This window comes from Glossina fuscipes, unplaced genomic scaffold (genome assembly GCF_014805625.2).
Source record: "Glossina fuscipes isolate IAEA_lab_2018 unplaced genomic scaffold, Yale_Gfus_2 3, whole genome shotgun sequence".
NCBI lineage: Eukaryota > Metazoa > Arthropoda > Insecta > Diptera > Glossinidae > Glossina > Glossina fuscipes.
Genome location: NW_023998417.1, coordinates 9,414,950 through 9,441,548, shown reverse-complemented (window position 1 = coordinate 9,441,548; position 26,599 = coordinate 9,414,950). Strand labels below are relative to the sequence as shown.

General features: G+C 31.6%; 1 protein-coding gene across 1 annotated transcript in view; it reads left to right on the top strand.

Annotated features, from left to right (window-relative positions):
* LOC119634439 (zinc finger protein 1) overlaps positions 1 to 26,599 on the top strand; it is a 43,747-nt gene that overhangs the window by 8,435 nt on the left and 8,713 nt on the right. The window contains exons 2-3 of the mRNA XM_038028624.1: positions 12,771 to 12,949; positions 13,472 to 14,452. Of these exons, the coding sequence (XP_037884552.1) occupies positions 12,771 to 12,949; positions 13,472 to 14,452 (1,160 nt within the window). The remainder of the gene's footprint in view (positions 1 to 12,770; positions 12,950 to 13,471; positions 14,453 to 26,599) is intronic.

The following is a 26,599-nucleotide window of genomic DNA, read 5'->3' as shown; positions in this document are numbered from 1 at the left end:
TATTCCGCGATCACGCGTTATCAAAATTTCATTGGAATGCATTTTTTTTTTTTTTTTTTTTTTTTGCCAATCTATCAGCAACGATTTCCTGTTATACCCTAAAGCATTAGTTGAGATCGTATGCAATGATTCCGGTAATTAGAAGCTCTATTCTCAAACGAATATTAGAAGATATTCAAGCGATGTTTTTCCCAACTTGGAATTCTTTCACTTTGTCAAAATGATGAATATTTCTTTTTTCGTCAAAGTGCATAAATTATTTCTCAAATAAACTAATAGTTACAATAAATAAAAAAGAAAAAAGAGAAAGAAAAAAAAATGACCAAACGATTAAAGTCTGCCATTTTCTATTGCAGCAAGAGGTTTTCTAACCAATTGTGAGATTTCATGACTACAAACAAACCGCCATAGTAACAATTACGTTTGCCTATATTTACTTATTTTTATCTATATATAGCACCTGTGCAATAAACAATAACAACAACAAATAAAATACTTTTACTATGGCTGCTATACCTGGGCTTGCATGCGCATGCCGACGGCTAGTGTAACAATGGGGTTAAAAAGAAACAGGTTCCTCGTTATCTTTAATGGTTGTCTAAATGAAAAGTGGTTGGTTGGTTAGTCGTTAGCGCGATAGGCAGATAAATAACTCTGTGTATCGCTAAATATCTAAAATCAATATCGTTATAAGAAAAATACTTATGTATTTGTAAGGTAAGTCTGAAAAATAATATTGGAATTATTATAGCAAAACTAAGGTCTCTAAGATCGGAGAAGTTTATAGTTTTGGAAAAAATGTATCAATGAAAGGAAATCGAAGGCATGTCGGGCAATGATTTTAGAAATTAAATCATAGTCTTGTGTACATATTTTATATTTCCTTCCTGCCGTCCGCGTACTAAATTGAAAAAAAAAAATATTTTAAAAAGTAAACATCATTCAAGGTAAAAATAAAAAACAATTGTAACGAATTTCTCCGCACATCTGCATGATGAGCGTGCACCGTCAAGTTTTTAAGAAACTGTATATATATCAAAATTAATGCCAAAAGGCTTTTAAGTGATCAAGTGTTTTGTGTATAAATATGTTTTGATTTTCAATTTAAAAATTTTTGCCTTTTTTTTTTTTACTCCTCCGCCGGAAGGTGAGAGTATACCAATTTTATCATTGCATATGTAGCCTCTTGAAATATCAATGGGGAGCAGGAAAGGAGCAAGCATAACATGCCGCAGCTGTAAAGATAGATTTTTGTAGACGCGGGGAAATACGTATAGAGAGTTGGTATTTAGTGTAATCTCTTACAGATTTGTAGCACACGTTACCACATATATATCGCGCCCATCCTCCTTTTGTACGCGGCACGTTAAAGAATTATTGATAAAGACAAATATGGGAGATTTATGCGAAGGGTATTCAAAAGCAAAGACTATTTCCTGATTGATTGGCTGCTGGTTGGCAGCTGAAAATATATCGATATTTCGATATATATATATATATATATCAAGGTGTTGCGAAAGGAGAAATAAAATTATTATACATTTTCATTTCCTAGTATTTCATATCAAAATCATTAATCATTGATTTATGCGAACTACTATTATTTAAGATAAGAAACAAAAATTAATTACAAAGAAATTATTCGTAAAAAAAAAAAAAAAGAAAATTAATTTATAAAAAGTTCAAGTCATAAAGAAAAAGACTTTTGAAAAATTACAAAACAAACTAGAGCGAAAATTTTTAATGGATATGGGGATGTAATTATTTGTACCCTACATACGACATCGTGTCTGACTGATATATGGCAACACTTTTCACAGATCCGTACATATCTTATATTTCGTCGATTAATATACAGCTAAGAGTGCTTTTAGTGATGTTACTTTGCTTATTTTCGTATCAATGCAAAGATCTGGATTTTGGCTTTTTTATCGTTGGTACTAAACACTGCGATCGCCAAAAGTCGATAGTTGTTCTAAAAAACAAAAGAAAAGAAGTTCACAAAATCGTTTTGGCTAACCGTAAAGTGAAGTTGCGCAAGATAATTGATACCACAAAGATATCAAAAGGCAGCCCGTCCAACATTGCGCGAGAATATTTATCCGTGAGAAAGGTCTGCTTAAAGTGATTGCCGCATTGGTTCACTTTTGACAACAAAGTGTTGGAGCAGTTTAAGCGAAATAAAAAAGATTTTTTCAGGCGATAACTGACAATGGGTAAAATTTTAAATCATCACTACACTCGAGAAGCAAATCGGCAATAGCCGAGTGGTCAGTAACTGGTGAAAGGCGACCAAAGCGTTAAGAAAGTTGAATGGGAAAGTCCGCGTCCGCATTTTAAGAAGTGCATGGTATAATATTCCTGGGCTCTATTGACGCATAAGAGAGCTTGTATGATGAAATTGCAAAAAAAATAAAAAGGACAGCTACGGGTTTGACCGGCGACATATCGAGTGATGTGATATAAGCATTATAATGAATGAGTGGCCTCGCTATTGGGAGGCGGCTGCTTAAATGTAGAAAAACCAGTAAATAGTACCTAACACTAGCGTTTAAAAGCATTAAAAGTCCAACTAAATCCTTTGTCTACATTATGTACATGCTTATCATCCCTAATAATATTTAAAAAAAATTTATACACATTTCGCATCATCTCTTTTACGACTACAATAAAAAAAAAAAAAGAAAAAAGAGTACGCGTGTGTTCTAGCAAAGCTGTTTTTTAAAATATGTTTTTTTTAATTTTATGTGTATATTTATAAAGAAAATAAACCTGTCTATTCGGTTGATTTATTTGCCTTGTCTTTCCCCAACATAAGAAAATCAACCACAATGTTTTAAATTCTTTTTCTTTTTTTCTTCTTTCGAAAAAATAAATCAAATAACTATTTATTGCAAAAATATTTTTTGTTCAATTTTTATTTTAGCTCAAGGTTTTCTTGTCTAACACAATTTAACTTGAAGTTAATTTATACCTGTTGACGATCACAAGTTGCATTTGATTAAAACAAATTATTGATAACTAATTCGAATTTTTATTTATTGGATAAAATCAATCAGGAGTTAATGGGCAAACGCGCGCACTGCCTGTCATTATATTAATAATGCGAAGGTGAACGCAATTATTTCAGTTTGCCTTAGTAAGGCAAACAATTTCTCGAGAAAAACAAAATAGAAAGAAACCAAAGGTTACAAAAAAAGAAAGCTTAATATCTGGGAATAGATTGAGAGTATGAAGGATCGACTGGTAAATGGAAACATGAAGGACCGATTGCAGCCAAAATTTCCACACACAATGCCTAACCTGTTGGGGAAACTTTTTTGCAATATACTCAGAGCTGTTTTTCTTACTAATAAATCGCTTGAAATTTTTCCTTATAAAAAACGCCCTTATACGAGGTCAATAAAAATACTAGGCTTCCATCTAATGGGTTATTCGGAAAATCATTTCACTTTTTTTTTAATTGCATTTTCACGCAGCCATATTCACACTTCACACTTAGGCCGCATTGCCGTTACATATTTTGATAGCTGATATAGCAAAACTTGCCCATGGGAAAGTTTATTTGGCTTGATGTGGAAAGTGGGAGGCAACAACATTTTCATTATACGTTATTCTTTTACTACGGAGAAGGTGAAAACGCTAATCAAGCAAGAAAAAAAAATTATTGAATGTATTGCCACAATGCGAGTATCAATACTAATTCAAAAAATTCCCTTCCGTTGAAGACGATGCATCACATACTGGAAAGCCAGTTGAAACTAATAACAGCAAGACAAAGGCATTAATTGATGCTAACCATCGAATAACAACTCGCGAGATCACTATGAAGTTGGTTTTCTCGTTCTTGATCACGAAAAAAACTTTGAGCTTTTATTTTGAGCAAAAAAAAAAAAAAGAAGAAATGAAATGAAATGATTTTACGAACAATCCAATAGCATAAGAGTCAATAACTCATTTTTGCCTTCAATCTTATAAAGCCAACGCAAAGTTCACATAATTCATTTTTATTCATTGACAATATATTCCGTATATTAGTTGTGGAAATCGATGGTCCCAACAACTGTCCCAAATGTCCCAAAATGTTTTTATGAGATAAGAGGCATATTCCCCTTCACTGCCCATCTCATAAACTGCGTAATAGATTCATTTAAGTTTTTATATTATTAACTAACTTTACAGCTTGTTTTTCATTCGAATCTACATTAATTTCCTCTAAACTAAAATGATGTCTTCAAAGGTGTGAGGAGAAGGACGCAGCTCACAAAAAAAAACAGATATATATATACATAAGCTTACATAGGTATCTATTAAAGAGAAATGTTCTCTATGTGGGCGTTGAATTTATTTTAATGTTTTTTTTTTTTTTCTTTTTTTTTATTAAAATTTTTGTATTAATTTTTATGAGAATTTATGTCGTATTGATGGAAAAACAGGTGAAAAATACGACTATTTTATTTTAATAGTTTTTAAATGTGTGATAAAACATTTATGCTTATACATATACATACAAATATTTATGACTATGACTGCGGCACAAAAAAAGCATATAAGAAATATTTTTCAATTTATTGTTTGTGATGTTCCTAAACTGTCTGTTGTTAATAAAATTTAATTTAAATTAAATTATTGCGAAAAAGTTTTGAAAATATCGCGGATCTCTCTCTCTCTCTCTCTCTCTCTCTCTTTCTCTCTCTCTCTCTCTATGTCTCTGCTGTTACAAGTTTAACAATTTTTAGTCTTCTTCTGTCATTAACTAGTAAAAGATCGTGATCCGTAAATCGTGTTTTGATCATGCCCGGCATAGGCAGCTTTTTTAATGCGAAAAAGTACAGATTTGAAAAAATTTGAATTATTTTGGGAAAAAATATCTAAACGAAAGAAATTGAAGTAAGCACTAGCAAGCTAGGATATCGGCTTGAAAGTACTTAGATACCTTTAGCGGAAGGTTACATCCCCGTCCAGCGAGGGCAGTGAAATGAGAAATCATGCGCTATAACAATGTGCCCGAATAATTCTCAATCGAATTATTCCGTTTATCTCACGATATCGATTCGCTTTGAAACTACCTTTGTCGAGAATGACTCTTCCAAATGGAAGGATAGTTGATAACCAACTGAAATATGAAAGCGAAGCCAGTCTGCGTACAGAATTATGAGACTTCTACGCTTAAACATCAGAGAATTGCGAGCGTAAACTCTAGCGCAGATATTCCTATCTCTGGTCATTTTATAATCGAATCTAACTTCAAATTTTGTGCATTTGGTAAGCGCTTAGGCCCTGATTTCATTCATATGTAATGATGAATGTGTGATTGAATGAATTTGATTTGATTTCATCTTTCTCTCTCTCTCTCGCCCTACTTATTGATATATTTCAAGACTTTTGACCAGTTAACTTTGTGTAAGGGATATATATATATGTCATTGCTTGTCCAATGTGTGTTTGTTATAATAATGTATTTTAGAATCTACTTTTTGTCATTTACTTTGCGCGTCTGAGAGTATATACGAGTATATCGGTAAAGAGGTCGACACAATTAACTAATTAATGAGAGACAATTTATTAATATACCTTTTTAAAGGATACCCACACGGCGACCATATGTTTTCATAATCATTGTTAAACCATTCGGTAAGCAATTGGAAAAGTTGGACAGGGAAATAGAACAAAGGGCTCACAACACATGTATGTATGTGCATTTTTATAAAATTCATAAACTTGGTTTGTTATAATGTTTTGTGCCGGATTATGTGTGTGTGTTTGTGTGTGTGTGTGTTGGTATATGGTCTATATTTAGCATCATAGTCAACACTTAAGAATTTCATAAAGATTTCTCAGCCTACGAAATATGAAATGGAAAAACCTAAGAGGAAAGAGCAAAGAACACATACATACATACATTCATACATATATGTAGCATGATGGATAAGAAGATGCATGTCTTTCGCATTTAACAAAGGTGGAGGGTCCCATTGCACGCGTATATGTGCAATATGTTTAGGTGAAAATATTTAAAAAAAAAAAAAAAGGCTTATATTGCAGAGCACATGAAAATACGCAGTACGTAGTCTGACTGTTAAGTCATTTTTAGTGTTTAATTTATTTTCTATTTATTTTTCTATTTTTTTTTTGTTTTTCTCTTTTTACGCCTTTAAAAGAAGACAATTATATTTAATGTGCGTTCACATGAGACGGTTTTAAATAACCAGCAGCTATTTAGTGCCATTGCAAAGGTGCAAAAGCAAGAAATGAAATGATTTGCTTGGTATCAGGAGGAGGCCTACTTGTTTGTTTGCTTGCTGCTTTCAAGTATATTTTTGCTCTTATTTTTTTGAAAAGAACTAATTTTAGAATATCTTGTTGCTGTTTTTGCAGTCGTGTCACATGCACATGCACATGCACATGCAGGCATTGGTAGCAGTGCTACTAAGCCTTAAGTAAATTTTATTTTTGAAGAAAAGATTTTTTTTTTTTTTTCGTTTTAATAAAAAACCTGAACATTTTTTAATAATTTTAATTTAAAATTATCATTTTTATTGATTATTTATCATAGGCAGGCAATATGAGCGTTTAGCCTTCTTTTAGTTTTTGGGGAGGAAAAAAAACGATTTTTTTATTTTTTTTCTTTCTTTTTTATTGTTGCACTTTTAATGCAACTTCTGAATATTTCAGCCTTTAGCGATTCTTTTGTTTTAACGTAATTTTTTTTTTTATTTTCGTTTTGTCTTCTTAGCATTTAAAATTAAAATACAGAAACCAACGAAATCAACCAAAAAAAAAAAAAGATTTAAAACAACAAAAAAATCATCCAAAAATGCCTTGATATCGTTGCCCTACCCACGCGCCATATCGCCTCGAAAAACAATCAAAGTCCTTTTATGTACTGCTGCTTCACTAACAACACCAAAAAATTAAGCAAAAAAAAAAAAAAGCATAAGAGAAATGAAAATAACACTCGCAACTAATTGCGCTCCCCGTGACACCCGGTAATGATATGGATATGGAAAAATAGGACCAGGTCGTCCGATCAGATATTTCGGGACATTTAATTTCGCGCGTCTCTAGGCATAAGCACAAGTAGAAGTTTGATTTACTTCTTAGCGGTAGTGATCGTGATTATCTTTGATTTAAAGGAGATTATTTTGGATCTGATTTCGTAAGGGGCTACGATTGGTATTTTGCTAACTAATTCCATGTTTTCTCGTCCTTAATGGATTTCAAAAGTCTGGAATACTACTAAATAAAGACGACTTAGGCCCCATAATATTTGATCGTAAGTTCATTCATTCAATGGAACTCTTCCGAACCTAACTAGGTTTATTTTCATTTCCATGGTCCACTTGAATTTTAATGCAAGCTATTACTGAATACTTTTTAATATATATATATAAATACATATGTGTACTTACTTATGTATGCACCATGCGAAGTAACAAACTAAACACATCATTCGATTTTTATAGAAATTCAGAGCATGAATGGATTTTTGGGATTTCTCTGCATGTATTTTATTTCCTGTAAAAAAAAAAGAAAAGGATTTTTGCTTTTTCATCTGCTTTTTATTTTTTTGATAAATTTTTAAATAAAAACCTAAAGGTGGTATTTTTGCATATGTTCAACGTATGTTCGACTTTTTGTTGTTGTTTTGTTTATTTTATTTTTCGGCTGTTTCCCTTTGGGTGCAACAAAAAAAAAAATAATATAGAATAGAAGAGAATAAACGAATAAATGAAACAAAAAATCCGTGCAATTTTCACTTTACAACTGTTTCGAAAAGTTACACCGTTTATTGTAAATAATACACACACCCATATATACTCACTGAAAAGCAGACACAGATGAACGAAAGACTTAAAAATAAAAATAAAATAAAAAATTAAAAACAAAACATACACATATATATATAAAATAAAAGTATTGGCAAACAATTTACATACCACATATATACACACACTCACTTACACAAAAATATACATACATACATACATATATACATACACGCGCGCATTCGTATATAGATAGAGATACAGGCACAGAAATAATTTGCACAAAGAACTTGACACTCCTCTGCCTGAAAATGGAGTCATTCCCTATATGCACAATTGGTTGGCGCTTTTTCCTTCTTGAGTACAGAGTCCAAATGAAATAATGTATTCCTGTATTTATATATATATATACATATTTATATATGAAAACTAGTGTATATTTGTAAATATATAAATTTTCCTTTTGGTTTTTTTTTCCTGTGAAATTTCTTACATTGATTTACGGTTTCTTTTTTTTCGTTTTTTTTTTTCTTTTTGCTATTGTAATACATTTACAATGTATATATGCTTTCTAATATTATTTGTTAATGAGAATAGTTTTTAATTTAATTAATCAAAAAGCAATGGCAGCAGCTTGGAATGATAAAATACCAAATTTTCATGTCATTGCCTTTTACAACATAATCTCGCAATCATTACGATTTTCTAGAAACTCCAGCCATTCGAAATTTAATAATACAATATGTAGGTATAGGGCTTTCTTTTCAGGAAGTAATTCATAGGCTTTGGCAGGTATACAGCTTTCTTCAGGCATTCATAGGCTTTTGGCAGTTTTACAATCTGAGTTGCGTGCACGAATCTCTTCAAAATAATAATTTGAAGGACGCAAAAAATACTCAAGGAAATCATCGAAAAATATTTAAAAAAAAAAAAAAGCCAAAACTCGGCTGCAAAGCACAAGAAATGCAGCAGTGGAAGAAAACAAGTAAGAACACTTTAGAGGGCCGCGATACGTCACTAAATATCCTACAAAACTTTGCTTAATAAAGTAATGCAAATAATGACTTCCAAAAATAAGGCTTAATATGGGAGGCAGCCGAAACATTTGGTGGTCGGTTTCGAAACATTTTGAACAACATTCATCCTTGGGATAAAACCTATCGATGCATCGAATTTCATCAAAATATCTCAAAACTTGCGATCTATAGCTTAAACACAAACAAGTGGACAGATGGATAGGAAGTGATTCCGAATCGGTCGGTATAATAATAGATGGATCGACCACAAGTATACCTGGATATTGTACACACTCGTACAAACTTAACACTCGTGCAAACGATCTCGATCCAGCAGGCGATGCATTCACATTTGAACATCTAGGTATCTAAAGAGGACATAGAGGACAAAGAGAAAGGATGAGTGTATACTCATTTAGTTTCTTTTCCATAGGAAAGTTCCAGAGACCCTATGAAATATATACATATATATTCTTGATTAGCGTACAATTCTGAATGGATTAAGCAATGTCTGTCAGTCTGTGTGTCTGTGTGATGTTTATTTTTAGCACTTCCCCGGTCGGAAAGCAATATCGACTTCTACAACTACTACGATTGGAATGTGAGATGCTAAGTGCGTAAATTAATTGTGGTAGGCGTCGCAACTTAGTGCATAAATGTTTTCTTAAAAATACCTTCGATGTCGACATCAAATGAAAGGACTTGGAGAATAGAAGGCGATAAACTGCGTTAATTATAATTTAATTATGGTGGACGTTTAATATGGAAAGTCATTGGGACATCTTACATGGACCAAGCGTTTTTGTCGCGAGTATGCGGGATGTGGTCACCGCCGTATATAACTCCTTAGTCGTCGTTGCATTTATTTCAAATAAATATATTTTGCAAGTTTTTTTTTTTAATCTTTTTCCTTCATTTTCTTCTACATTTTTTATCTTCTGGTAAAGTTTTTTTAAAGAATTCCAATACGATTATGTTTACTTACAGACGAATTTATAGATGTATGAGTCGCGGTACCGTAGTGATTTCGACGTTGATTCATGGCCTGAAGACAGAGGTATTTATTGGATTTATTTCAAATTTCAACAGTTGCACTCCACAAGTGTTTTCCATACGCAATGGCATTCTTTTAATATCAAGCTAGAACTTGTACCGAATATTCGTCAAGCGACCTGCGAGGGCACGTTTTCGAAAACTTTGCATTCATTCTTTTGATTGAGGATAATGGATTAAAAGATAGATGAATAGATATGAAGATAATACCTTTGTGCTTGGTATCTGCCGTATAAAAAAAGTGCATCGGGTACAATTACTCCGACTAAGCTCACCAATCACTTTGGTCAATCAAAACTTTCCTGGCATTTACAAATAATTTACTTATGAAATTCATTCCCCATTCGTTCGGAAATTAAGCTTAGATTCAATTACCATCAATATCACATATATATATATATACATACACATATTCTTGATTAGTCTGAGATCATTTTCAGAACCTGAGGTACGACTTTAGTTATTGCCTTATTTTGGAAGACACAACTCTAGAGATAATTCCAAGATCTATATATATATATAGCTTTTTAAGATTGTTTATGCGCCGAAATGGCCGAGTAGGCGAAGATCTCGACCTAACAAGCCAGAGGTTGTTTAGAGGTCAAATCAGCTCTACAGCAAGTGCTGTAGAGCTTTCAATGAAGTCGATAGGCTTCGATGCTTATGCCAGTGCTTTAAGACTTTATTCTTAGAATTCGTTTCGCTGCCTAAATTAATTCTAATAATAATAATAATACTAATAATAATAATAAGAATGTCAGACTATGTAAAGCACAAGTATATTTTTTATAAATTTTAAAAGAAAAAAACATGTTGTTGTATGTAATAGTAATAATATTAATTCTCCTTCCGCTGTAAATTAAGCCCGCATTTATTGAAAAGGGGAGAAGAGCGAATAATTTCAACTCGAACTGAAGACAATTAAACATATTTTACTTTAGTTCTTCGATATCGTCGTTATTTAATAAAAAAAAATTTGATTAATTTAACAAAAACATTATTCATGCTGTTGCTGCTTATTGCTGGCAGCGGAGCATGCGTGATATTTTTAATCAAAAAGAAGGTACTTTCAACGACTGTATGCTCGCTTGCTTGTTCGTGTTCGTGTTCGTGTTCGTGTTCGGTGTTCTCGAAAGCAAAGAACATAAAAAATGAATAAAAGAAAAAAAAGCATGACCAACACATGCGCGCCCGCATTATAGTTGCACAGGGTTGTTAATTGAGGTAAATTAAGGTAAACGATCAAATGACATTTTAAAATACACTGTTGCAGAGCCAACGCACACAAAACAAACAAAAACAACAAATACAAAAGTATAAAGCAAAATGTTATATATATATATATAAATACGTGTACATACAATTGCTGTTAACGTAGTAAAAAGGCAATTTAATGCATTCTTCTCAATAAAAACTGAAATAAAATTGTACGGTGTAAGAAACAAAGAGCAAATGTGCGTAACAGCGCAGGCAGGCAGGCAGGCAGGCAGGCAGGCAGGCAGGCATGTGTGCATATATATGGGCATATGCATATATATATATATTTATTTATATATATGTCTGGATATGATTATGTGTCTTACTATCTCAATTGAAATTAATGTTAACAATGAAGAAATTTTTATGCACAAATATGCATCATGTTCAAATGTAAATATAAAATACATACACACACATATCTATACGTTTATATGTATATAGTATATACAAAGAGTTAAATCTTTAGCGATAACATGTTAAATGAAACTCCATTTTGATGAAGCAAAACTTATCTTTTTCAATAATGGCTTCACTCACGTTTACTTCTTCTTTTTTTTTTTTTCTCGTTCGTATTTTTTCTTAGTTGAATATCGTATAAAAATCATTGTTGCCATCGTGGTTGTTTCATTTTTTATTCTTTATTACTCTTTAACTCACCTTCATATGCTTTACTTCTGTGTTTGTGTTCTTCTCACAATGCCTACATTGACTTTGTTCCATTCAGAACACACTGTACAACAAACATAACACACAATCGGTGTCAGCCTACATATAAAAAGCAATAACAACTATAACAGAAAAAAAAAAAAAAAAAGAAAATAAAAAAATAAAAAAAAAACCAACGAAAAAGTGATCTTTTTCTTCTCTGCCCATGCTTGACTTTAAAAAGTTGTGCTCACTTATACACTAACGTTGCCCAGAAGTAAGACACATTTAATGTTTAACAGACTTTAACGTATAAAAATATATATATATATATAAACCATGAGATCACCACCACCATTTGAAATACCTTTCTTGCAGTTTTTTTTTTTTTTATTGTTTCTTTTCTCCCTTTCCCCGTCTGCTAAGAAGATTTCTTTTTTTTTTTTTTTGTCATTTTTTTTTTTTTTTAATGGCGATTTCTTCTTCTTCTGTATATATATGTTTTGTGTATGTGTATACTTTTGTAGTTTTTTGTTTTTTCGCTTTTTTGTACTTTTCTCTTATACGAACCCATTCTTCTGCCACATGTGAGTTAAATACGGAATTATAAAGTAAGAACAAAGACACCAACAACAACTACGTTTGAAACGAAGACTTTGACTTGAAGCTTATCTCTTGAACGCTTCGTACCGTGGTATGTAGGCTCATTTCTGTTTAACTGTTGTTTTGATTAAGAAAATTATATATATATATATATATATATATATATATATATATATATGTACGTATGTACAAAGACATCATACGTATATGGCTATGGTTACTGACGATAATAAACCGATTTGCTTTTTCTGTAGAGGTAAAATGTTTTATATATATAAGAGTTCAAATATATAAAATTCTCTGAAAATATTCATCTGTCTATTTGAATTGGTTTCCTTGAATTTCATATGAAGCAATGTAAATTCCTTAATTAATTCATTAATCTACAACAAAATTATTCTTCTTGTTTTTTGTTTTAATTCAGTTCCTTCTTTGGCCTCGACGCTCCATCATCATCATCAAAGTAAACATGGTAGTAGTTCAACTATAACAGACGATGATAGTTCGAGGGGTATAACGACAACCTCGTCACCGGGACTTCAACCAGCTACAGATTTTATGGTTACTTGTCCACAATGCCATATGCGTTTAAATGGTTTTGAGGTAAGTCATAAATAAAAATATAAAGCAATAAAATCTAGTAAAGATTAAGAAAATGAAATAAATTTTTGGAGGAAAATCGTCTAGGGAATAAAAGATAAAGAGAGATTAACAGAATCCGTCATCAATGGGATATCCATACATATACATATATGTGGGTCAAATGAACGTACAGGAGAACTATACCTATTTTGTTGCTTCATCGCAACCTATTCCGCCCGAGAATAATAAGGGGCAGCTCCTGTTATAAACTCACAGATATCTCTCAAGTTAAATACGACGAATAAAGAAATAAAGTTAACCGATATAAGTCCAAATTTTTTCGGGGAATAAAGTGCATTTTTTCAAAGGTTCAAATTTAATTTTCATTTTTGCAACTAAGAGTCGAAGCATGGCGATTGTAAATTTATGACCAAATCAACGAACCCAAAGCGTTAAATAGAGCATTGCGAATTTAGTATAACTTCAAAATCAATCATTTCCCTTTCAATTATTATTATGTTTTTTATTTATTTTTTTTTTCAGTCTCTACGCGACCACATTGCCATCGAACATCCTCATGATAAACTAAACGTAGAGCCGTCATTCCCTAGTCCACGTGAGGATTCACACCTACAGCACCGGCTCGGTCAACAGCAACCTCAGCAACAACAACAACAGCGCCATTTAAATGGCACTGCCGATAGCGATGACAACGAAAGTAATCTTAGCAGTTTAGCTGACAACAAATCGTATAACAACAATAATAACAATAATAATAATAATAACAATAATAGCCAAATGAAAAATAATAATATTGATTTGCAAACATCACCCCAAAATTCCGTTAACAATTCACCCAGTCGAACATCGCTTACAGAGCTAACAACAACAATAGCAGCAAACACGGCTGTGACCGCAACGTTGCCAAGTGGTTATGAGGCGGCAAGTGGACATCAAATGACACCACATTTACCGCATAATTTACATCCAGCAGCCGCTGCCCAGTTTATGGCAGCATTGGCCATGCAACAGCAGCAGCAACACCAACAACACCAACAGCATCATCATCACCATCAAGCGCAAATTAGTAGGGACATGCTAGGAGACAATAACAACAATTCACCCGCAGCACAACTTTTAGCCTTTACAAACGGACATGCTCATCTACAACAACATCATCATCAACAACAACAACAACAACAACAAACGCAGCAACATCATCTTCATCATAATGCTTCTCATCTGCCTCATCATACATCGACGTCTTTAACAACAACACATGTTCCACAATCGCAATCATCTTACGATATGGACACAATACGTTGTTCAACTTCAAGTCCCGGCTCAACTGGCGGCAGCGATAATAATTCCGCTACGAGCACCAGCACTAATAATGGACCCTATCAATGTATGCACTGTACGGCCATGTTTCAAACGCGCGATCAACTTGAAAAACACGAATTAATGCATTCGCCTAATGCGCAATCGCCCCAATCATCACAACCGCAGAATGGTGTTAATCAAGTGAGTATGATGGTAAAGATGAATAACGAAATAAAATTCTCTCGTGACGTTCGAATTCCCATACCGTTAAAAAAGTTTTATAATGGCCGCCCAAGTGCTAATGATACGTTAAATAAGAAAATTCTTGTGCTTATACGCACATATACGATATGATGGCAGTAGTAAAGCACCGCACCATTCATTTCATATCTCGAAGTCAGAAACTATAAAAACGAAAACGTAATTCAAACTAGCAACAATAACAGCAATAATAATAATAATAACAACAACAACAACAACAACTTGAACATACAACTATGCATTAAATGCTAAGAAAAGGGTGCTCTTGCGTTAACACTGTTTTGAGTCTTTTTGAGTTGTTTTTTCTTTGCTTCTTTTCTTTTCTTTTCTTCTGTACCACCAAAATAATACAAAGAGTTTACATTGTTTTTAAAGGAATGGAAACGTAAATGAAAGTTGAGATATGAAATATGATAACATATATAAGCAAACGCTTACACACATATCCCTTTGCATACGCACATACGTATCGCATATGTAAATGCATACTTATTATAATAAATAAAACAACGTATAGTCCATGGGTCCATGTGATCCATTTGTTAATATCTATATAGCTAACAATTTTCCGTGTGTCTATTTCTATCTCTTTCACTCTTAAATCATTCTTACCATTTGATGATCTTTGAACCGTACGGTGGTGTGAGTTAAATTCCCTCAGCAACAAAGCAAAGGCTTTGTCTCCATAAAAATATACTTATGGATGGATACCTCAATAACAAACATACAAACATACATAAATACATACATACATACGAATATACATACTTATAATACATACACGTAGATACACCGAAAAGAATAAAAAAAAAAAGAAGAAGAAGAAGAAGAATTATAGTTTACTTGCCGGTCGTTCGTTCCCTTTGAATGAATGTCTTTTTCTATTTTTTTTTTTTTTTTTTTTTTTTTTTTTTTTTTTTTTTTTTTTTTTCATTATAAATTGCCACTTGAGCGTTTGATTGAAGTTTTCTGATTATGTGCAAATGGAAAATCGTAAATGGATGCATAAGAAAAAAAAAACAGCGTAAAACCGAAAGCCATTATTTTTTTTGAATTGAATGCGAATGCAAATCCGTAAAGTAAGGTGAAACCCAATAAGAATAAGATCACAGAAAACTAATACTTGACTTATATGAAATAGAATACAAAGTAACATTTTCCATAATGCAACATTAATCGAGCGCCATAAAATGCACTTTCACGCAATATGTTCAAATTTATGCGATATATATAAAGAATCTCTAATAACATTGTTGCTTATCAAACGTTATCTTTCCGACATTCATCGTAATAAAATAGGCCATTAAATGTCTCAAAGGCTTTGGCAATGGTTTCTTCGAAAACCTCCTTTCCCATCCACTGTTTGGCTTTAGTTGCATATGGCCATGACATTATAAAATCTATATTTTCTGTCTTGATGGGATTAGTGTAAGTAAGATAATTAAGTTGAAGACAGACCTCTGTGAACTGTTTTTGACGCCTCTGCTGTATTGTAACTAAATCAAAGACCTTGACCAGTTCGTATGTCCGTCGAAATAATATGTATATACCAAATGTATCGATATAAACTCGAAGGAGGCAAACTACGAATATAGCGCGGCCTTGTGAACGGTCGCCACATATACCGCATTTTATTAGAAATTATTCTCTATCCGTAAACCGCTGTCCCTTATCAGTGTTAAACGCTGTTTCTATCGAAACTTGTTTGTGTAACAGAAAGAAAAACTTGTAAGAAAATACTCTATGCATAGGTTGTGCAGAAACATTATCATCATCATCTTAGACATGAAAGATGACATGGCTCGACAGCTTATGTCACAACTTGTCTTAAAGACAGGATTCAGATTCCCCGAAAAATGTGACAGTCCTGATCAGGTTCACTTTTCTCGCAGCAGTAAATCTATCAGCCATAACGTAATGGGGCTCGTTTTATACCTCACGACCACTTAGTACCTCTTGTGATAGAAGAGTGTGTTAAGTTTACGAGAATGTATAAAACACCCGAAAGAACTTGAGGAGGCAGCACCCCCACCTTCCATTAGCCCGATCGATTCAGAGAGTAATGATTCCACTAAGCTTGTCTCCATCCATCTGTCCCTCTAACATCTGTCCATCTCTGCTCCTGCGGTACAACCTGCTCTTGCGTCACCTTTAAAATATTGTAATGAAATTTAGGCCAAGAAGAGAACGAATGGTTCGGATCGGACTACTTGTTCAACTACTTATTGTAACCATATAACGAATTAATTTTAAAAGTTTTTACGTGAACTAGTAGTGTATTTAATGTGGCGTAGGCCGTGATCCATTGTAATGTTTTTACTCATTTGAACCTGAATTAAATGTAAATCGTTGTAAGATTGCAGAAATTTTGCTTTCCTTTTAAATTCTATAAAAAATATACTGAAAGTTTCTATTTGGCTCTTTACTAAAAATACACAAAAATCTGAGTATAATGAACTCAAAAACATTTTTATGAAACATTTTTGAAATTACTTTTTGTACGGTTTGTGTTTTTCATTTATTTTTTTTTCTCTCTCTCTCTCTCTCTTTGCTTATTATCTCTTAAGGCCACAACTGCTTTACATTAATGTACAAAAATTGTGTTTTCGTATAGTAATTCCGGTTCTATTCCAGCGGCAACACGAAATCATATATGAAAAGGTGTATATTGCAATGGATTTTTTTTTCTCTTTTCATTTTTTTTTTTTTTTTTAATCATCATCATCATCAAACCCTAAATCAAACATTAGAGCAGGTTATGAGAAAAAATGCTGAACTTTTTCTTTCTTTATTTTTTGGTGAAACGACTAAACACTATATAGGGTCGGTTGGCTATCATCAGCCTTAAGCTGAAATTTTACTCTTCTAAGGTGGAGCAGAAAAAAAAAACAAATCACTGTTAATATTAAGAAATTTCGTTGTTAGTTTTGTTGTTGTTGATGTGTTTAACCAGCAAACTTTTACTTCCATATATGAGTTTATGAGCTGACCGAAGGACTAAAGTAAAAAACTGGAAAAAAAAAAGTTTTTTTTTTTTGAGTGGTTTTTTTTATTTTTTTTTTTATTATATGAAAGTAACGAAAAAACGCAAACGAACGAACGCACGCATGCACGCACGCACGCACACACATATTTAATAAATTATAATACACAATATGTTTAAACGATAGCGTAACTCGGAAAGTCGGAGCAACTATCCACCTTGGATAATAGTGTGATGTAGCATAGTGTAGTGTAGTGTAGTGTAGTGTAGTATAGTTTCGTATACATTAGATTAAATGAATGAAAGTTTTATGTGTACTATGTGTGTATGTATATAATGTCGTTTGTTCTTCTTCTTCTACATTCATGATTAACAAAAAGCAAAGGAGAAGAAGAAAAAAAAGAAGAAGAAGAGAAACAGAAAATTCGCCATTTTTGTTTACTTAGTCATTTACCTTCTTATCAATACCAGATTCAAGACGTATGAATGAAATGTGAGAAAAAGAAGTAAAAAGAAATAAATGGGTGTAATCTTTAACTTTACTTGACTTTATTGGTTGTTGCTGTTATTTTGTGTTTTTTTTTTTTTTTTTGTTTTTATATATGAACTAACTACTAATGTATATAGAGACTCTCTCGCTTAGGTATTATATGTTTACATAAAAAATAAAAAAAAAAAAAATAGAGGAAGATTTCAGTCTTATCAGTTAGTTAGTTTTTGCCTTCTTTTTCAATACTACTGCGTATAAGTTGTCTTTTATCACATCTTCACATTCAGCCGCCAGTAGCAACAAACTACATACTATCAACGCTATAGAACAATTGAAAGTTTTTTTCAGGATGACAGATAAAAACAAAAAAATAAATAAATAAGTTCGAGTAACAACTCAGGTTTTTACGATAGCTTTAGGTCTTTCTAAGTGCATAACTAAGAGTTTTTATTTGAACACACATTGCATGGTTACACAAATATGTATCCTATAAGAGAAGTAACGCCCACTTCAATTTCCATTAATATATTCATCAATTTAACGACTTCTAACTAAAAAATTTTCATCTCAAAGACGAGTAGGGCATCCTGTGGAATTAGTACCGCATATATATATTAGTTATTTGGAAATTTTATTTAATCGATTTTGGCAAAAGTTACTAGTGTTTAAATTAGTAAAAATTCTGTCTCAAATACCGCCAATTTCAGTGGCAACTTGAAAGATAGTTTAAAGAATAGAAAGTGCATCTATAAGCAAACACAATGGATGTCTATAAATGTCATTTACGTCAACGGGGATTAAATGACAAGTTTATATTATTTTTTTTTGGTCTTAGTTATGCCTGAGTTCGTTTTCCTATCCACCACACACCCCTATATGTCTGATGTTTCCACTCTTTTCATCCTTATCTACCTTTAAACCTTCCCGATGGTAATCATGGACGGATGGAGGTGATTTCACGTACATGGGACTTAGTGGTTGCAAGCTTAGCTGCAAAAATAACTCTGCCTGCCAGGAAGCTGTTTCTTCATTTCTACCATCTCTACTACACTAACCTATGTCCTTGGGAAGAGCTTATTTTTATTTAAAATCTTCATCTCCTTTAAGGTGACCGTTAAGCTGAGAACAATCTAAAAAGCTTTCGATATTTTTACGAAAAAATTAAAAAAATTTCGCACAATATCTATAGAGAGTTAATTACAAATTCGATTATAGAATCATATATTCTCTTGGTATTTTTTTTTTCAAAAATTCCGCAAGCAAAGAAAGCAAAAAAAAATTGCAACAAATCCTGGTTTACTAAAGCTTAACCAACTTGTGATAGAGTTAAATGAAAATAGAAAACTTTGCAAGTCCAGTAGGTTTCCATAAATAAAAATTAATTTTACTACGATGAATGAAGTGTTATTGCCTTTTGTATGTATATACATGTACTTCAGGTGAACCATCAGGTTCATCTACTCAAAAGTGGAAATATGTTGATGTATAAGGGCCGCAGCAATTCACAATGAATATCATTTAAGAGCAGCTATGGAAAATAGTCTTGGAATTCCTATCCACGATCGTACGGAAATGTGATTACATATCAATTTATTTGTCAATAACTCAGTAAATTGTAGGAATGCCTATTCATTTCTAAGGGCGCAATACTTATTAGGAGACAAATTATTACAATACATATATATATATATATATATAACGTCAAATATTCGTTATCAATTATCCGTAATAAAAAATTAGTTTTGAAAAAAAAAAAATAAAAAAAAAATTATAATTAAAACTTTAAATGAAAAGCATAAATTAAAAATGATTCGCAAAGCTTTTTGGCAATGAAGAAATATTAAATATTTTTTTTTATTTTTAACGGCATTAATTTTATAAAATTTATTTATTTATTTTTTTTTTTTGTTTTGTTTTGTTTTATTTCTGCAAACCTTCCATTCTAGAATGCGTTAAATTTGTTACACCTCATGTAACACACTGAACAATGTCAGGTGAACTCGGCTAAATTCATATCGGCTCGGTTCGAAGTGTAATTTTTTAGGTTTCTATTAAAATGAACTCATGTTATTCTTAAGGTTAAAAAAAAAAAAAACACGAATTTATTATGCAAGCAGACATTTAAAAATCAATTCAGTAATGACCTTCCGTAAAGTACTCCTAACAAATATAATATTTTTTTTTTACAAACTTCTTAAGTGCATTGGCAATGTATTGATCTCAGTACATTTTGCATGCTTGACAGATTGCTTAACAAAATGTGTAGTAACGTGCAGATGTACTATTAGCTGTCAATAGATTCGACCTAAGCTTCTCATATATACAGTCGCGCTCCCTTTACTATATGAATTTTTTATGAACGTATGTCGAAATGTACAACCGTCTATGGATAGGTATGAATAAATGCATTCATATGAAAAAAAAAAAATGAGAAAAAAAAGAAAAAACAGTTAGTGATGGATTCTTTTCTTTCTCTTTCTCTCCACAATTATTTGTTACATATTATTGTGTGCGTAAAATAAATTGCTTTTAATTTTTCACTTTACTACAACAGTAAGCATTTAGTTCGACAACCAGTCAGTTAGTTCGTCGTCGCATCAGTCCAAGCCAGCCAGCCAGCCAGCCAACAAAAATCAACTCAATATTTAACTTTACACATATGTGTGTGCTTGTAAGCATGCATCGTCGTGTACATTTATGTGTGTGTGTGTGTGTGTGTGTGTTATATATGGAGTTGGAGGTTCAATCCGTAAGTTGACCTTTAGAGAGTTTTTATTCCTCCTCATTGCTGGTGCTGCTGCTGTTGCTGCCGGTGCTGCTGCTACTACTACTACTATTGCTTGCTGTTTGATGATTATTTTCTGGATTTCTTTTTTTTTGTTTTTCTTTTTTTTTTATATATAATATTTTTTCTTCTCTGCTTTTTAAACACTTGTAATTGTTTGTCTGTGTATTATGAGTTCTCTCTACTGCAACTACTACGTCGTTGTCCGCTACCATGTATATGTGTTTGTGTGGATTTGTGTATTGTACCTAAAGTGCATGCAATTTTTCAATTTGAAATGCCGTTGCTTTTTTTTCTTCCAACAACTGCATGATGATTCTCTTACTTTTCTCTGTTTACTGTAAAGTCCTTCAACAGTAGAGTATAAAACACACATGCACACAAACACACACACACAAGCGCAAATGTATACATTTGTATATCTAGAGTACACAAAGGTAACAAATGGTATTTCATGGTTGTGTAAATACATATTGCGTATGCGTGTGTATGTGTGTTTGTGTGTATGGTTAGTAAAAAGTTAAAAATTGTTTTACTACAAATAAAAGATAAAAAGACAACAAATGCGCAGTTAAACAAATATTTAATTGTTGCAAGTTAAAAACGGGCAACACGTCGAATATACCATACAACAGAACAACAACAACAACAACAACAAAGGTAAATATACGGAAAAGAAAAAAACACTTTGCTTTGTCTCTCTTTCTTTCATTCTTCACGTTTGTTATTATTATTACTTTTTTTTTTGTCTTTTTTTCGCTAAAAAGCGTTGACCAATAATTTATGGCCAGTCATTTGGCCAACAATTATACTTTGTACAACAGTTTGACCTTTTGCTCGGTTTATATGTAAATGTTGTTAATATAAGGAACGGGTATCAGAGAGGGAAGCAGAGAGAGAGAGAGAGAGAGCGAACAATTTGAACCTATGATGTGTACACTTCAATATCATCACTTTGTTGTGTATATTTCATATACACAACACTCACATACATACTCACATACATACATACATGAAGTCAAACAAATATTTACCGGCCTCTGATGTCTGACCATTTAATGGCAGACATCAGCCATCAACAGTTCAAATGTATTATAAATGTGTATAAAAAAATAACAACAACAACAACAAACTGTAATGTTTAAACAGTAAACATTGGGGTTTTTTTCACAGATGGTTCCTTGGCTTCAACCTGCTCTCTATCCTACCGTATCGTCCATATTCTATATTTAAAACGTACCTATTACATATATACATACACGTTAAACGCGTAAGCAAATGATTTTTAAACGGTTCATCGTTGTGTACTTTTAAATGTCACCACAATAATGGTCGGCCGGCCACATACACTTTAATATTTGCTCAAAAACACGCATGCATATCGCAGATGTTAAACTAGGTTCGCCTTGCGATATTCTGTTGCATTCAATATTGGTCAATTTATTTTTAACCAAATCAATTTAATCGACCAACAGTCACAGCATACTTTCCCCATCAAAATTCTTCTCTATGCGAGCACGTGAAGTAAACGCAAAAAAAAAAAATAAAAAAAATAAAAATATTTTTTAACCCTTATAACCCAAAGCAGTTAATATGCTTTCAAGTGTAAAAAAAAAAAGAGAAAAAGAAAAAAAGAAAAACCTATCATTAATCAGTAGTTTTCACTCTCTTTCATATATCCTTGTCCATATATATCCTTGTATCTGTACATGTGTGCGTGTGTGTTTGCATGTGCAACTTAAACTCCACAATTAATTGGTTTTAACACATAATTCTGTGTCATGTATACATAGTTCAAATTGTTGCAAATTAATTATTGTTTATAACAATTTCTCGCCATTTTTGCTTCTTGCACAATTTATTATAAAATAAATACATTTTTATTTATTATTATTAGTAAAAATGTCATTTTTTTTTTTTTCGTTTCTGTTTTTTTTTTTTTGTTTCAAAAACAAAACATATTACAAGGTGTTTAAATGTATGTCGATTTCAATACCATAACAATAATTTACGTTAATGTATTTAAAACATAAATAATTGTAAAAATTAAGCAAAAAAAACATTATATGCTGATCGTTAATGGTAAACATTTATAATGTGTCAAAACGAGGTTATTAGTGCTAATAATTATAATGAAATGTTTATCGTTTGTTTTATTTGCATATTAAACATTGGTTTCGAGCAACGAAATTTTCCTTAGGCTTTTAAAAAGCTATTGAATCTTTCTAATTAGTCGTCACTTTCAATCTAATTTTTTTTTTTGAATTCATTTTAATCTCGATAGTTAAATTCTATATGGCCTCCCTGCCTTAGGTTATATATTACTAATTAGGCAGATACACTGAGTACACTATGCCCTATTGTAATAGTAAAAGTGTTTCGTGACTTGCTTTAGATGTCGGGACAGATATGCGATTTTTCTTTTTTTTTTTGGGTTCCAATATTTATGATTTCATGTAAGGCAGAATAAAAATTTACTGAATTTCTTCTGCTTCTTCTTCTTCTTCTAAAGTTCATTAAATTAACAGCAAACGATTTACTGAACTAAAGCGATACGAGTTTTCTTAGCTGTTTAACAAAAACATCTGAATTCGAAAGCGAGAGCTAACTTTTAGCAAGGAGTTTATCCCCCGGCTTTTCTCCCTCTCTGTCTCTCTTGCTTGTCACTTCTGTAGTCTATCACAACTTTTTTTCGGATTCAACTGAAAACGAAAGCGAAAGTTAAATTTTTGATACACGATTACTCCCACTACTTAGTTGACAATTGTTGTTGTGAATTTCGATATTATCTTTGGACCATAAATTATTAATAAAAAAAGCATATTGAAAATTTCAATATTTTCCGAAATTTTTCCTCATTAATTTTTTTTCGTTTTTATAGTCAACTTACAATCATTTTTAAACATTATCTATGCAGTTCAACAAAAATGAACAATGCCTTAATAGGATTGCCTTCAAAACAATTATAGGCTTGTAAATCGGGGGAAAACTCGCTTTGCCTCCCTGTCTCTCTCTCTCTCTGTCTCTTTATTTTACGCAGAACTAAACAAGGATCACTCTGATCGTAGCTGCTAATAAGGCAGAAAAGATCTAATTATTGGAAAATTTGCAGATTTTTTCAAAGGTTTCAATGTTTCCACATAAGTTTCACTATTAAGAACATATCTTCATAATCTAAAATGCGATATATATTATGAGGTACTAGTAGTAGAAGCACGTCTCAGAGCGAATTTTCTTTTTCCCACTGAAAGCAAGTGTCCTTGAGCAATACAAAATCCTTAGTTGTCAGATGAATAACGGGATCTCAAACTGATGAAATTATGTATATGTATCTTAGGATTGCTCCAATGTCATATCGGTCCGACAAATGTCTGAAACACTACTATTCTTTACAGGCAAACATGAAGTCGTAAAAGTATTTTGTTGTTTGTTATCGTAGAAATTTCCTGATGAGCAATATTCTTGCACGCAACATTTGACTCGCCCTCATGAATATTTTAAGCAAGTTGTGCATTAAAATATATTTATTAAATAGATTTACAAAGTATGGATTTAAAGGCTTACGAGATAACTTAAATCATATGCTCACCTATACTGAAAACTCTGTCGCACTTGAGATTTGCACCCGCAACCATTAAATTGTTAGCCGCAAGCAAGCCTTTGCCTACTGAGTCGGTCATGTGGCATAGTCCATTCAAGACTATATCCTATTGGAATTATTCTGCTTTAATTAGCAGAATATGTAGGAGAAGTTTTGGTATTTTTCCCCAAGCATTTTAACAGAACAGAAAACGTTGCCGAACGGACAAACGCTTAATGTATATATATATAAAGAATATATTTATGTGTACTTTATAATATCGTAATTGCGTATTTGCTTGGATTACAAATGAAACGACAAATTTAGTATAACTACATCCGTTGATGGAGATTATGAAAACTGAACTCACCTGTTCCGCCGTTTTCTTTCACTTGTCATAGAATTTTATTTAATTGAAGAAATATGTTCAATTGGTGTGTGTATATTATAAACACGTATGCACACTCATTCATATATATATATATATATATATATATACATTTTATATATGTATTTATTGTGTATAATATGGATATTTTCATGTACATTACGTATACGTTTGCAAAGAAGAAATATTTCATAGAAAGGAAAAATTTCTGGAAATGTTGTCTGACATAAAAATTAATTGACATAACTTTGATATTTGTATTGACAGACTGTCTTAAGTGTTAACGATTAGTGGTGTCGTTATGGATTTAAAATTTAAAAATACATTTTTTTCTTCGACGTGATACAAAAAACTAAAGAAAAAAAAAAAAATATATATATATATATATATATATATAAAAAATGTATGAATGTAAGTATCTTTCGAGAAAAATCATAAGAAAATGTATGAATGAAAAAAACAGTTTTTTTTTTTTTTCTAATCGCACGGTAAAGCATTTTCTATAAAAAAAACAAAATTTTTTTAAATAGAAAAACAAAATAATGTTAGTATTACTTAATTAATACTACTTTGCTTTGCTAATTGTAATTTAATTCATAATTGAAAAGAATAATTTCCTTAAAGATACAAAATCAAATTACTTTCAACTAACGTATATAACGTATGTATATAATTATATACATATATATATATATATATATATGCACATGTATATATATATATATATCTATTATCAGTTGGGTAGTAGTCGGCTGTCTTTTTGCTAAAACGATTTACAATTTTGTAATTTATTAATATGTTATTGAACTTAGACAATGGCGCGAATGCAACACATCATCACACCGGTTATCATCAATATTGTAAAACGCGTAGACATATATATATAAAAGCGAAAAATGGTGATTTTTTTCATAAAATGTAATTTAAAAATAATGCAAACTTTAATAAAAAACTGAAAAATATTCAAAAAGAAAAACTAAATCCAAACTTAATATAATATAAATGATGATAACCTCTGATGACATTTTGCATAGACATTATTGATTCGGTTGCATAGGTAAAAAAATCATAAAAAAAAAAAAAAAAAAACGCATGAGAGAAACTTAAGGTGGAACTTGTACACACCGATCGTCCGAGTAAATTGATTGTCGATTTTTTTGATTACAATTTCTTCGAAAATATTTTAAAGTCTCCTCCCGCACTATCACGGGGGACGTGATTAACAGGACTCTAATTAAGGAATTTATTATTCATCCTTTACGATAGACTTGGAAACTCTGAAGGAACTGCGCCCCTTTAATAATAAGCGAAACTTTTTGCGTGCAATTAGAAATTTTGCGGAAAAGTATACTTGACGGATAGATCTTCTTTGCTTACTTAAGAAGGAATTTCGAATATTAGTATAATTCCTGTTGGTTGCAGCATTTTATGCAGGAAGAGAAACTGTATCGTTATTATAATGGAAAAAAGGAACTTTTAATGAAAAAAATTCTTTTTTTTATTTCAATATAGATAAGTGAATATAAAAATTATTTTAAAACCAAGTTTCGATGATGATTAACAAATACATTGATAAAAACATAAAGCAGCTAGAGCTAACTAGATTAAAGAGAAAGACCATAAAAAATCTAAATACAATCATTACATTGAAATATTGAAATATTGAAATTTTCAATTTTGCCTTTAAAAGTAGATATTAAGGGGAAAAACTATCAAAATAATATTCATATTCATAATCAGTCATCGTTCATAATAAAGTGTAAATAGAGTAAATTAATTAATAATTTCAATTAAAATTTGGCGCCTCAACTACACACATTATCCACACATACACATTGTATACATAAAGTTAAAAGACAAT